Here is a 14,363-nt window from a genome sequence, read left to right as displayed (position 1 = left end):
TTTACTCACGTGCTTAGTGGCGCAACATTTTTATTTCACCACGCGAGGAGAGTTCGTGCGTTCATTTGTAGACAAGAATGAAATATGGCAATGTGAATTAAGTGACTTCGATCAAAAATATGACTGCAATATTAAAAATGGCTGATTGCTGAAAACTCGCAATGGAAAGAGCGAGAAATATTGGAACACGGCGCCTACAATCAGGAATGTGACCAGCGAACATTTGAGGGCCGCTTCTTTTCACAATGCTTACGTCATGTTGCTGCCATCGTCCTTAAAGCTGTTGGCGAATATCTTGTGGATGGGGAAGCAGTCTGACTTTTAGCGGGACGTCTCAGTGCTCTCCCATAGTTAAGTGCTAAGTACTCTAAATCGTTAAACATATTTGTAAACACAGTTCCAAATAGTTCTTCGAAGAACATACCATCGTATAGGATGGCCCCCGGGACCGCTTCATGCTCTCCTATAGTAGACTACCTATAGTACTCTGATGGTTAACCACTTTTTCTAAACACATGTCCTCTTCTGCAAGGCTACCTATATTTCACACTCATCAAGTGTGAGGTCCACGGGATGGCTCTACTCTCCCACAGTGCAGTACCTAGTACGTTTTCAGTGATTAGACCGTCTTACTTCTTTGTGTTTTGTTTTGTTCTTTCGTGTGCTAAACAAGGATATAGCGATCGTTGCGGGCCGATGACAAAGGTCACAAACGAATGAAAACTTTGGCTACTTAAGTCACCGAGGTTGAATTCTTAGGAAGCTAACGGGTTCGGTCGGGCTCGTCGCGCGCCCCCACAGGAGCTAGTCCAGAACGTGAAGCTGTGTCAGCTTCTGGCCGGCGCGGGCGCACTTCCCTTCTGGGTATCGTCCTTCATCGTGGACCTGGCGCTGCACGCGGTCTGCTCCCTGGTGCTGCTCCTGCCTCTAGCGCTGCTCGACTGGCACCGACTGTACTCGGACACCTACACGCTCGGTGCGTATGCACGTGTTGCATCCGTGCGCATGTACTGTTCGGGTTCGTACTCCACAAATCGAGCGGCCAATAACCAGGGCAAAGCCTAGTTCTATACTGTTCTAATAATGTTGCGCGTACGACACAAGTGGTCGATATTATTTCCATGATAACCAATCGTAGTCGTCACAATCGTTAATTGTGTTGTCAGTGTTACTCGCCTCTACATACGAGTGGTACCTATCTTTCTGAGCACGGGTTGGCCCAATAAAGAATTTCTATAAGTCGAACTGCCCTCTTCTTCACCGTCACAACTACGTGAAAACACACTAGCTTGCGTGTAACCCTGAATGTTATATTTTTATTTACCGCTTCCCTGGCTTAGCTTCTAGGAGCATTGCTAAAAACGAGGGCGCGTGTGCGAATCCAGTTCACGCTGATTGTATTTAAATAGGTGCAAAATAGACGAGCTCCCGTGAGCACAAACTTAAAAACTCGTAAAAAAACATAGCTGTTCTAAATTAAGCAGGAGGGCCCCACCATGACGATGGTTGGTTGGTAACAACTTTATTGGAAGTCCGGCAGAGCTTTAGCCGACCGGGCCTTGGGTCTCCCCTGTGAGGACGTCCAGACCTTGCCTGACCGCCGCATCGCGGGCCTGCTGGACGGCCCAGAGTTAATCACAGAGGCTGTGCCTGCACAGGGCAGCAGCCAACCGCGGCGGAAGGGTTCCGGATTCAGCACTTTGCGGATTTCTGGCCCAGTCCTAGAGCATGTGATTTAATGTGGCAACCTCAATATGGCTTATCTTGCATATAGTCGTCGGATATATATTGGGGTATAGCCTCTTAAACAAACAGCGATGAGTTGGGATACGTGTGCGTCTGCAGCTGTCGTAGGGCCGCTGCCTGCATCCTGTTCAGCTTCTCGCTGGGTGGAGGAAAGGTTCAGCGGGCCAGGTAGGAGGCCTTGGTAATTTCGTTATAGGTCATCAAATGGTCTTTGGTGTTTCCCCATAGAGGACGGTCGTCGGCACAGTTCGCGAACCACAACGTGCCTTCACAATTTTTTTTTTACTTTCAAACGTAAAGCACCTAGATTCAAGTGGTTGTGTGATTAAGCAAGCGCCCCATTTTCACTCTGCTGGTTTCCTCTTCACAACTGGTCCACGTGAGGTTGGCGAATTTACTCTTCAGTCGACTGACACACTCATAGAGAGCAGTGATCTTGAGTCTGACTCAGTCCGGTTCAATAAAAGTTTCGTGATTGTGAGTTCAAGCCTGAGTGAGTCCAGTTGAATAAAATTTTCGCAATTCTAAGTGAGTCCGGCTAAGGAAATTTCGGGTAGTCTGAGTGTGAGTGAGTCGACAGCGCAATATATATTGTGTGACTTAGTCTGAGTAAGTTCCACTTTTTTTTGTGTGTGTGACCTGTGCGTGACGCTCAGTCACGAGAAGCTGTCCTGTACCTCGAGGCGCAGTGCGTTCCACGAAGTCATCGACTCTTGCCTTAAGTATTCACAAGAGCGCACCCTTAAAAGCGTTGACATGGCTCGGAAGTGCACCGGCTCCTACAGGTTGCTGAAAAGGTTTGACCATGTTCAAAAAACTTATGTTTTGTAAGAGCTCTTTGCAGTTAACGCACCATTTTTTCTACGTCACAACAGCTTTAGTTGAATAACTTAAGGACCTTTCATGCTGAATGCTGGACATAGGAGTAGGTATTTTGGCCAATCATTTGTTATACCTCTTCGGGTTTTATGTGTCCAAATCACGATACGATTATCAGGAATGCGTGCTCGCTTGCTTTGGAGTAATTTCGGCCACCTGGGGTTCTCAAACGTGCACCTAACTGTAGGTCCACTGGTGTGCTTTGCGTTTTGCCCCATCGAAATGCGGCCAACATGGCTGGCAATCGAACCCCCGCCCTTGATCTCAACAGCGCGACACCTTACGTGTTAAGCTACCGCCGTCGGCGACTACTTTTTTGTTACGACTATCGCTATAGAGAGGAGTCATTTCCAAGTTCTTTGTTCGATATTTGTATGAATGTAAGTCTTTCATGCAGTACAAAAATATTGTCATCAATATATCTTTGTTTATAACTTTGACAGCAGTTCACGGTTACTTTTTATTTCTCCTGTTTTCAGCTTCCGTCTATACAATAATGCTGAGCTACGGGTGGGCCTCGATACCGGTCGCCTACGTCGCATCGCTGGTCTGCGACCAGCCGTCGACAGGATATGTGGCCGTTGCCAGCGTCAGCATCGTAGCCGGTACGAGACATTATTGTACCCACCTTATGTAACGTGACGCCCATAGACGGTTTGATGTCACGTATTATACTTCAAAGGTAGGACTCAACTGTGGTCGATAAATACTGCATAGCGTTTACTAGGCTGTTGGAACAATTTTTCACGAGTATGCATAATCTAAGATGGCTTGCAGGCCATCCAATCCAAGCGAATTCGGACTGTATGGCTGAATGACGTTAAACATTCAGGATTTAATTTGAAAACAACCGTGAACGAGATAATATGCGCCATGCGCAAGAGAAGCACTGAGACCTTTGAGTGCGCAATGTTAGCTTTATGGACAATAATGATAGTGTAAGAATTCACAACAGCAGTATTCCCTGTAGACTCGCCGAGAGCGCAGGTTCGCTGGCTTTCATCTTTACTGTAGTGCAAAGGTTCTGATTTTTGTGTATGTGTGTGTGTGTGTGTGTGCGTTGGAGTTGAACAATTAAGAGAAAAGGCAGAAAAATAGTTCTTCATTTGGTATCAGAATAATGTATGGTCAATACACATAATGTATGAGTAATACATTGAGCGCGTCATTGACTTATGCGTGCAGGCATCGTCCTGAAAACGAGCATGTCCCTGCTCTACGTGCTGCCCCAGCTGACGGGACATTGGGAGAATATCACCCAAGAGACGCCGTACCTGGACGGCGCCTTGTGGATATTCAGGACTATTCCCAGCTTCGCCCTTACTTGGGGCATCTCCAACTGTCTCCAGGTGCACTCGCAGTATAGAGGAGCGTAATTCACATGTTAACAAGCAAAGTGTGGTTACAGGCTAGTTATTCAATACAAATGGGACTTCAGGGCATGTGAATACAGCAGGCACATTTCGGGTTTTCGTTAGTTTTGTATTATGCTTTACATGCGTTGCAGTCATATTTGTAATTATAACAGGCACTTGAATAAATTATCTATTATTTTCGGAACCGAAGAACTACCGCGTAAATCACACCTGACGATGTTAACATCCCACATAGGCCTGCGCTGGCTGTGTGAGGCTAAACTCCAGTTTTATGGCCCTCTGGTGGGGTGGCTCAGTAGTTGCGGTGCTCCAGAGGCCTGTTCCAGAGGCCTGTGTTCTGCGTAATGTCGGTGTACCTAAAAGAGCCCTAAGTGTTGGTAATATTTCGGCGCCTTCGGCTACGTATAGGGCGCGTCTCATAATCATGTCATGGTTTTGGTACGTTGAAAAAAAAAGCATGAATTTAAAGATGGACGCTAAGCAAATTTTCTGGCGTAAACACGCACGTTTGGACACTCTCCTTTCAGTCAGCTTTTGCACGATAGCTCTAGGCCTTTCGCTCTGGAAGCTCTCTTGGTCTACGTCGCTGTTAATTTGTGTAAAAATCGGCATGGTTTAGAGGTCTTTGTTTCCAAACACGTGCTACACATGGATGTGTCATCCTTTATCTGCGCTTCTGTGTGACGCGTTGTAGCAATAAGGAGCTCTACCAGCTTACAGCGATTGGACTGGCTTCCCTTGCGTAGTATCTTAGGTCCCTCAATTATTTCCCCTCTGAAGTGCAGACAAACATTGAAGTGCCACCGACGAATCTCATTGGCTAATGGTCGTTTTCAGCAGCCATGCTCTTCTTAACGCTTTTCTAGCACCTATAGTCAAACGCATCCCCGGCTCACTAAAACAGCGGGGGGCTGACAGCAGGACAAAGGCGCGACGGGTTACCATAATGTCCGTTAAAAGGTGATCGGCTAATGTACTTAGACGTACTTGGCATTGTGAATTTTTGAGAAATAATTATTTTTGAGAATTATTTTTTGAGAATTTAAAGAATTAATTTTTGAAAAATATTTTATGCCAATAATTTTTTACGATTCTGAGCCATTAACACCTTATACTGCGCTAAATTAACTGTAAAATGCAAGCAATTATCTAGAAAGTACATTAGGACATTTCAAGAAACAAGAAACGTTGTAGTGAGACAATTCTTAGAATTCTCCGCCCAACCTAATTGCTTTGGGTTCATAATAATTATACTGGTGATATCAAGTTTTCAGGGAACTACTTGCACCCTTCACATGTTAGGAAATAGGGGGCCGTAACTTTATTCTTATCGGACTATCAGAAGCACCAAAAACCTGATGTTCACACACAAGAAGTTGTCCGAAAATGAATCTCGAGAAAAACGCATTTAAAAGGTATGAGTGAAAGCTCATCTATGCGGAAGAGATATGTTTCTTTTTTATGATAATGTTTTCCATCAAAAGCTAAAGATTGGTGGTTATATTGAGAATGTGGGTTTGCTGAGTTCCTCATGTGAAATGCAATGGCAAGCAGCCAGATGACAACTTCCAGGGAACTCTAGACAATTATCTTATTATATATTAGTAGCCACCTTGAGCTCTTTAGAAGCGATTAAGACTACTTCAAGTTTAGTTACAATCTTCAGTTTTTTGTCGTGAAAGTAGAAGAACTAAACTTGCGAAAGCAAATAATAACGAAAAATATGTCATTCTGGAGTAAAAAAGTGCGTTTTTCAACTCGCATTTCCCCCTAAGTTATCTTGCTGGTAGACAAACGTATAAGTAAGATTTCTTACGTTATTTCGCAGATTGCACAGGAGAGGGTGATGTGCCGCTACATGTCCACGTTCGACCGGCTGGTATTTTGCCAGAACTTTGGGCTTGAATCGATACCGAACCACCTTAATCGCTTCATCGAATGTTGCCCTGGTATGTTCCCTTAATTTATTTTTGTAGAAACATTACAGATGTCATTCTTTATTGCTTTATTTGCCCGATTGCGCCTTGAGCAAAAAAAAAATCCTTATAAACTGGGATAAACTGGAGGCTAATGATCATTCTTTTTAAAAACTACTATTACCACATTACAAAAATTTTGTGCCTTGAACATGCACAGTGTACTGTGGCGAGGTAATCTAGTGCACTGTCACAAAACATAGCCCGTAATGATAAGTTATACATTCACGCACACAGTGTCTCTTCTTTAAATGCGAGGACCGCGACGTTTAATAACTATTGGAAAGTTTTAACAGCTATTTCTAATATCGGTGTGGTGATCAATTTTTTCGCTCGTTTTGTGGACACCTACTAGAGACCGTAAGGGGCGTTGAATGCATTCCTAAATTAGACATCCGCACACGCACCACTTTAGTTGTTCCTGTTCCACTGCGAACATCGACAACTATAATTTTAATAACGTGTCTTCAGAACTTGCTGACATTGTAGGTACATGCGTTTCGATTAATGCGGCCAGTTGTGGGCTCCTGACGCTACTGAGGACCGTCTGCCCGAGTCACCGATTGACAGCAAAGAGATGCTTCAGTCTGTAATATTTGCAGCGATATTCTTTTTTTTTTGTCATCGGACAACCAGCTAGGGTGTGCTGAATGGGGGCGTTTTTAGCGCTCTGTGGCAGCTGCGAGGTGCTTAATGGCTGACGCACGTTGGCGCAGAGAAATGTCGCGAATGCGCCCTGGCCAAGGGTTGCCTGACGTGGGAGAAGATGAGCGGCGGCCGAGAAGTGCTGCTCATGCTGCTCGTGGGCATCGCGCTGCTCGCCTTCGTCACGGCGCTCGACTCCGGCCCGGGATACGTGGCTCGCACCCGGCGTCGGTCGCGCGTGGCGCCCCCTGCCGAGCACCTCGGCGTCATCGAGGAACGGACGCACGTGCGCAAGCTCATTGCCGATGGCCGCGTCGAGCAGGCAAGTGCGCCAGCGAAATCTCGTGATAGGTGTATACATTCAAACTACTCCTGGGCGAAAGGAATACAGGCAAGTTTTATTGTATGTGTAACTTGCACACGAACAAAAACTCTACGGTAGAGCCATTAGCTGTCTTGGTTATGTGTTTAGGAGAACTGTTCGACGATTGAGAGTGGGACGTACTCTACTGTAACAGGAGAACAATAAGCTGTCCCAGTTTCTATGAATTGGGACAAGAATCCACCAGGCAGTATGTAGTTGTTTAGAAAAACTGGTTAACGATTTGGAGTATTAGGTACTCTACTATGAGAGAGCATAAAGCAGTCCCGTGGGCTTCACACTTGAAGAGGCTTACTTCACAAAAATTACGGCGTTCCCGAGTTCCCGATGTCGTTACAACAAAAGCATTGCAAAGGGAGAAAATAGAGCAAATGGTGTTTTAAAAATGTTAAACTATTTCGAGTAATTTGTACTCAACTATGGGAGAGCAGTTAGTCGTTCCTATACAAAACCGAATTTACACGTCTTTGACCATAGCCTGATTTCAAAACGTATTTAACAATTTAGAGCACTTCGTACTCTACTATGAGAGAGCACTAAGCCGTCTCTAGACAGGAAAATTCCTGGTCAACCTACAGGCCCGCAAAAGCGATCATAAAACTTTTGCCAACTGTACACTCAGTTTAACCAATTTTAAGCTAGGTTCTCATCCTAGCTTGTATATGTATTCTATCTGTCTCTTCTACCGATGGTAGGCAAATTCTTCGTTTGTTTAACTGCTTTGATTGCTAGAACAGACTGACTTTACAAGAGTAAGTCTTTAGTACATTAGCAACTAAGCAAACTTCGTGCACAATTTTGGTATAAATTACGAGATTTCCGAAACTTACGACAAATAAATGCACAGTGCCTCACGGAATAGATTACCATGGAGTTTCGAGTAACACTCTATCATTCCGCTTTTTTCTCCTGATACCCGCCACACTGGTCATGGTGCTCACCCGCAGGTCGCGGCATCGAATCCAGGCTACGGTGGTTGCATTTTCGGTGGAGGCGAAAATGCTTGAGGCGCGTGTACTTTTGCTTCGATTCTCGTTAAAGAAATTGCTGGAGCCATTCACTACGGCGTCTCATAATCATATGGTCGTTCTGAGACGTTAAACCTTAATAATATTTATTCTTTTTTCGCTGGTGGTGCTTTCTCTTCAAAATGCAACCAATTGTGTACATTCAAAATTGTGTATCTGTGTAGTCCTGATTCTTACATGTACTCGAAGTGCAGTCAAGCGTTGTGGGTGGCAGAGAGGGTGAAGCGAGAGAGAATGTGTTGGGAGCGGGTGGAGTGGTTGCTGTGGGTGAAGGAGAGAGACGCCAACTCACAGCGGCGACTTGACTACTTGGCACCGCTCTAACACCTTCGGCGCGACGCGAGCATGCGCAGTGGGGGTATACGGAGGGACAGCGTTACACAGGCTAGTCAAAGAGCTGCTTCGCATCTAAAAACGGACCTTGGCAGGCCACGCTATCAGAAATATTGACGACGTACGGTCCGTTAAAACACCGGAACGAATAAGGTGAAGGGAAGTGAGGCTGCAGCAGATGATTTTTAGTGCAGTATATTGAAACGGATTGCCTTCTCTGCTTATGCTACGGTGCAGGCAGCGCTCCTGGTAAGCAACCTGAGCAAGAGCTACGGCACCATGAAGGCGGTGCACGGCCTGTCGTTCGCTCTCCGAAGGCACGAGTGCTTCGGGTTACTGGGCATGAACGGCGCGGGAAAGACCACTACGTTTCGCATGCTCACTGGCGATCTGACGCCCACCGCTGGAAACGCGTTCATCGGCGACACCGACCTGGTGACCAAGAGAAACAAGGCAAGCTGCTTGACGCTTGTTGTGCGACCGAGCCAACCACGTTGCGGCTCCTGTCGGTAGTTAATTGTGCAATTTCAGCGCGCAAAAAAGACAGGGGCACAGTAAAAGGAACAAAAGGCTTTCCCACTTCACTTCTTCTCTGTATTTTGTGCACATTGACTGCTACCAGCTCACCCAATTTTTGCACTTCTACTACAATCCTGTTTACTGCTTGATCTGCTATTTCGGAGATGTTTCTATTCTCGGCTATCCTTCTACCTTTCGAGCCTTTTCTAAGCTCGGTGTTTCTTTCTTAATGACCTCTACAGCGCGTAACATAACTTCGCATGCGTGAAATGTTTTCCTATGTATTCCTGAAAGTGGCTGCTAAGGTTATTCTGCAGTCAGCAGCAGCAAAGTGGTACATTGCAAAAGGGCTTTATGGCGACGAGCAAGCAAAAGCAATGCTCATGTAATCTTACTGTCTAACGTTTGCACTGCTTCATCAAATGTGATACATTAGGATATCTAGGCCTGTCTTGTAGCTTCAAAACATGTCGCCCTTCCTCCTGCAATGCTCGTGGGGATTACTAAATTTATGCAGGGGGTGCTTGAAATGGGTAGAGCTTCCCTTCCTGAAAGTGGTGTGTTTGTCTAGTAATTATGCCAAACCCACAACGCTGAATCCCAGAGCCCCTTCTTTCAATAATTTCCGCAGTACCAGGCACGCATTGGCTACTGCCCGCAGGCAGACGTGGCCCTTGATCTGCTGACAGGCCGCGAAATGCTGGCGCTGTTTGCAAGGCTACGCGGAATTCGCGAGCAGAGCGTGCCGGACGTCATTCACCAGACGCTGGAGTTCGTCGACATGGCCGTGTACGCAGACTTCACCGTCGGCACGTACAGATGCGAGGCGCGCGCGTGTATACTCGGGTGGCTCGCCTCGTTTGAATGCTCTGCGCGCAGCATTTAACTTCATAGGGGCATACCCTAAGATCTGCAGACTACGATTCTCGTGTATCGAGGTCGATGCTGCATATTAAAAAGTTAGCATTGAGAGGAGCTGACCCTGAGAGCTGTAATAAGCTGTGAGAACGTTACAATGCGCTTTCTGGTATTATCTTCGAGCTGAAGTACCGTGAAAGATTTATACTGAATTCTCATACTCTGCTGCCATGGTTCATATATACTGTCTAAGTGGCATAGTGCTTCTGCGCTCTGTCTAGGACTTAAGAAAGTAGCAGGTTGGTATTTTTGTTCTTTCAACGAGAGCAATAGTTGTTATTTAGAAGACAACTAAAGATCCTGGTACACTGAAACACAGACTTTCAAAAAACGCATGAAACATTTGCCCTAGTTTATTATGTGGGCGTAGAAAATACGTGACGCGAAGAAGGAGACGACCACTGTAGTGCGACGCACACGCGCCCCGGAGTCGAGGATTCCTCTTGCGAGACGACTACAGAGATGTGGAGCCGGAAATGAACATCCATGATGCAGCTAGGGAAGTGTCGGTGAGGAGCCAGCGTTCTCACGAGAAAGCTGTATAGGATGATTTCGTGCATTGTTTCTTTCTATAAAAGCGCTTCTGTTGGTTGGCGGGAGCACGAGGTTTTATTCGGAAGGTCATCGTGCGTTTCTTCTACAGCGTTCGGCGATTAAAACGCCATACTCGGGGCGCAGTGCTGCTGGTGGTGAGGGCGAAGCCGTTCGTGACTCTTGATGACTGCATTCAGTAGAAATTCGTTCAGTCTGTGGTCCTCAGTGACACCGGCCGAGCGTTTCGGCCTTCCCTAGCGCATGTATACCAGCTCCAGCCGTTTCACGCAGCGTGTAACGTGTTTTTGGGGTCTTGTCAAGGAGCACTCCACCGTCGCCCTCAAGCACCACAGACTGAACGGCCTCAAAGGATGTAACGATGCGTCACTAACGCTCACACTCCAACCGCCAGCGGCCATTCGCTCTCGCGAGTTTCAATCACCGACAAGTGTACAGGATTGCACGAACACGCTTGATACTTACGACGGACGCTCAAGGGGTCTGGCGCGTGCATGCAGTGGCGGCACTCGGCGTAAGCTCTCGCTAGCCGTCGCATTTGTTGGCAACCCGAACGTGGTGCTGCTCGACGAGCCGACGGCTGCCGTGGACCCTCCGGCGAGAAGGCGCATCTGGCGCATACTGATCGCCGCCAAACAGCACCTCGAGCTCGCTATCCTCCTGTCATCACATTGGTATGGAGTCGCATTAGGATCTCGCGTATTGAGGCTGTGTTATCTATAATTCAAAACATTGCTGACTTTACGAGAGGCAATTGAGGCGTATGTGACTAGACTCCTCAAAACCTGCAGTGAGCAGGAAAGTGTATGAGGCTTTTGTATAGATTTATCGCCTTTCTGCTGTTCTTTTCGAGTCTTTGTGTTATAGATACGGTTTAATTTGGCTCGTCTTTTTTAGGTAAGCCATCTGTCTGGTCTTGTAGAGGTACTACTGATCACCTTTTTATCAAAGTTGTAGAGGAAGTTTATGGTGCAGTAACACACTAAGAATCACTGTACATCAGCGTGTGAAAATTAGTGAAATCTGATAAGCCTTCGTTTAAAAGGCACAATGTAGTTTCTTTTTGCACCATGTTAATAAAATGGATTGATTGCCACTGTTATGTTGTTTCTTAAAAACAGCCAGATGTCTTACTTTGACTTCTCGAGTCCGCAATATGCGATTCTCTGAGATGTACAGCAAGGGAAAACCTAAATTTGACCTATAAAAATCGCAGTTGACAGGCTTTTTATTGTACCACTTCTCCTATTGCCTAAATTAAACTTCAAGCTTCAAACTTCATTTTTTATTCTGAACAGTTTAAATGACTGGATGATCCAAGCTACAGGTCAAGATGATCAGCTTCACGCAAGTAGTTTGCTAGGACAGACCTTCAAGGTAGTTGCTAATTTCAAATGTTGTGGTCACTCTATCGAAACAAAATTTGCATGGAGTGGCATATTGCACATTGTATCCTTCAATATTTACCAAAGAAAATTCTGGTGCCATTGCCTATGGGCGCAGCAAAGCATGGCGCCTCAGCCGGAATGAAATCATTGCTAGTGCACGGATTTCTCTAAAAGCTTTGTTCTTTCTGGTCCGTTTCGCTACACGTCACCTGCAGCCTCTTTGTCGCGAGACGAAGTTCAGCAAACGTTCACCAGTTCCGCTTCCCCGCTTTGACCTCTCAGGCTCCCCATTTCAAGTTGCCTCATGAAGTTCGTTATGACCTTTTTATAAACCGAAATAAACGCCAAAACAAAACAGTGAACAAGTGCGCTGAAAGCCGTGAGCACAAACAGTAGGCAAATCCGTGCTCTACACAAGATTTCCATGATGGCTGAACGATCGCAGCACCAGAGTTTCCGGTAGTGACTATTTGGGAATTTTATATTACATTACCATGCAAACTTGGTGATCGGGACTCGCTTCCTTGCAGCATGCGCGAGTGCGAGGCCCTGTGTTCGCGCGTGGGCATTCTGTCCGACGGCCGATTCGCCTGCCTCGGCTCCACGCAGCAACTCAAGGAGAGCATCGGACACGGAGCCACCGTGCTGGCGCGCAGCGCATCGCCAGACCCTCGTGCGTGGTATCAGTGTTTCTCTTTGCGAGTGATTCTGAAGAAATTGCTCTGCGTAAAAATACTCGCTCCTAATATCTTTATAATCGCACTTGAGTCAACCATAGGGGCATTGTCCTCCACGGTTCATATTCGACACGTTGAACATACGCGTTCGTATGTAAAACAGCGTTATGAATCGGTAATAATGAGACAAGTGTGCTGGGATACACTCATTCCGAGTTCTTGCATAAACAAGTGTGTTAATATATCTAGTGTATTGAGAATGTCCACACTTCTTACAAAACGTGATATGTTTCTGATATGGGGGCAACTCATACGATAACAAGTGGCGATCCTATATAACGCCGTCTAGTGCTCGCAACTGCGTGAAAATGTTTTGTTTACTACAAGGTCTCGGCAACAATCGCCGTGGACTGAAAGGTCAATGGTTAAACTCCCGAAGATGGAACTTCTTTCTTCTGATCGCGCGTATTTTTTCGTCACTTCCGTGACAGAAATCCGTGGTTGAAGCATCGGTGGACCCTAGGATATAACACGTGCTAAAAAAAGACTTCACGTGGTCCGTCGAATTGCCTCAGATTTTTGCCGAACACAATTTTGAATTTACAGCGTCCTTTTGGCCAAAGCAGCCTTTCTACAAGGTGCGCCAGTATTGCCGATAAGCTAGGTTTTTAGGCGTACGTGTAGGGAGGCTACTCGTCAAGGCACACTTCCTATTATAACCGGCGTGCCGATACTGCGGAGAAGCTAGCTATCAAGGAGTTTGTATAGTCGGTGCTATGGAGACTTGAACATGTGACTTGATGTAACCGAAAGTAGTGCATTAGTTTTGCTTTCCTTATTTGACAGTCGTCACAATGTTGCAATAGCTTGCCGCTTGACCAATCAATTCCAACTCTGCAGATCTCAATGGCATCGCACATCAGCCGTATTCTTCATTGATTATAGTCAGGGATGCTTTTACTCCGTCGTTACATCGCGACCTGCGCCGCACTTCTCTGAGTATTATGCTCACTGGCAAATCCAGACAATGTGTACCGAAAGATGATACCTCTGAAAACTGCCGGTAGAGGACAGTGTTTACCATTTATTCAACGTCATCTGCAGCGTAGACAATCGTGCAACTTGAGACGCGAATAAACAGCGCAGGTCCCCTGCTCGAGGCCATGGAGTCCCGCTTCCCAGGCTGTCACCTGCGGCGGAGGCAAGCCGGAGCGCTGCTCCGCTTCCACGTTCCGGCGCGGCCGTGGCACGAGCTTTTCATCGGCATGAAAGAGCTGCGTGCCGAGGAGCTCATCCACGAGTACCTGGTTAGCGACGTGAGCCTCACCGAGGTCTTCAGGCACTTCACGAAGCACAAGCAGACGCCCGCACCCATTCCCGCATCTACGCCCGCGATTTCGCCCGCGTTAGCACCCGCACACACGCCACCGTCGTCGAAGTGTCCCAGTCCGGCCCAGGTCTAGGGTGGCGCCTCGCCGACGATGCATGCCACATGTTTGCCTCGCAGTAGAGGCAGAGGCCGTGTGGCGAGGCTCGCGCTTGATCGGGCGCATCATTGTCGAACGATTTATTGTTAATTTCAAAGCCGTTTTGATTCGAGAGATAAAAAAGTAAATGATTTGCGTAAAACTACGTGTTCTGTCCTCTGCAAGTGTCCAGCGAGATGCGGCGAGAAACAGCGGCCTGCACGCGTCAGTGAATTATTTGTTCTGCTCATTTTGTTTATTCGTACGTAGCTACTTTGTCATGTTTCACGTACACTGCGACACATACGCTCTTTTATAGGCTACTAGACGATGTTAATCGTTGCTTCTTTTGCTATGTTCCCAGGGTACAATTGTTTACCTTCGCTTCTAACGTGGTAATGTGAATGTATTATGAAGACTCGGTTGTAACGAGGTTTATTGGCCCGGAACTCAGGAACGAACCAGCGCAACGGACCCG

At 46.6% G+C, this 14,363-nt stretch overlaps 1 protein-coding gene across 1 annotated transcript in view; it reads left to right on the top strand.

Moving 5' to 3' along the window:
• Positions 1-13,882, top strand: part of LOC142793538 (phospholipid-transporting ATPase ABCA3-like) — a 50,326-nt gene extending 36,444 nt beyond the window's left edge. The window contains exons 17-26 of the mRNA XM_075885787.1: positions 760-976; positions 3,105-3,230; positions 3,811-3,974; positions 5,830-5,950; positions 6,694-6,944; positions 8,603-8,818; positions 9,516-9,697; positions 10,855-11,028; positions 12,273-12,415; positions 13,566-13,882. Coding sequence (XP_075741902.1) covers positions 760-976; positions 3,105-3,230; positions 3,811-3,974; positions 5,830-5,950; positions 6,694-6,944; positions 8,603-8,818; positions 9,516-9,697; positions 10,855-11,028; positions 12,273-12,415; positions 13,566-13,882 — 1,911 coding nt within the window. The remainder of the gene's footprint in view (positions 1-759; positions 977-3,104; positions 3,231-3,810; positions 3,975-5,829; positions 5,951-6,693; positions 6,945-8,602; positions 8,819-9,515; positions 9,698-10,854; positions 11,029-12,272; positions 12,416-13,565) is intronic.
• Positions 13,883-14,363: the final 481 nt, after the last annotated feature.

Source organism: Rhipicephalus microplus, chromosome 2 (genome assembly GCF_043290135.1).
Source record: "Rhipicephalus microplus isolate Deutch F79 chromosome 2, USDA_Rmic, whole genome shotgun sequence".
NCBI lineage: Eukaryota > Metazoa > Arthropoda > Arachnida > Ixodida > Ixodidae > Rhipicephalus > Rhipicephalus microplus.
The sequence above is the reverse complement of the archived record's forward strand: the minus strand, read 5'-3'. Positions and strand labels throughout refer to the sequence as shown.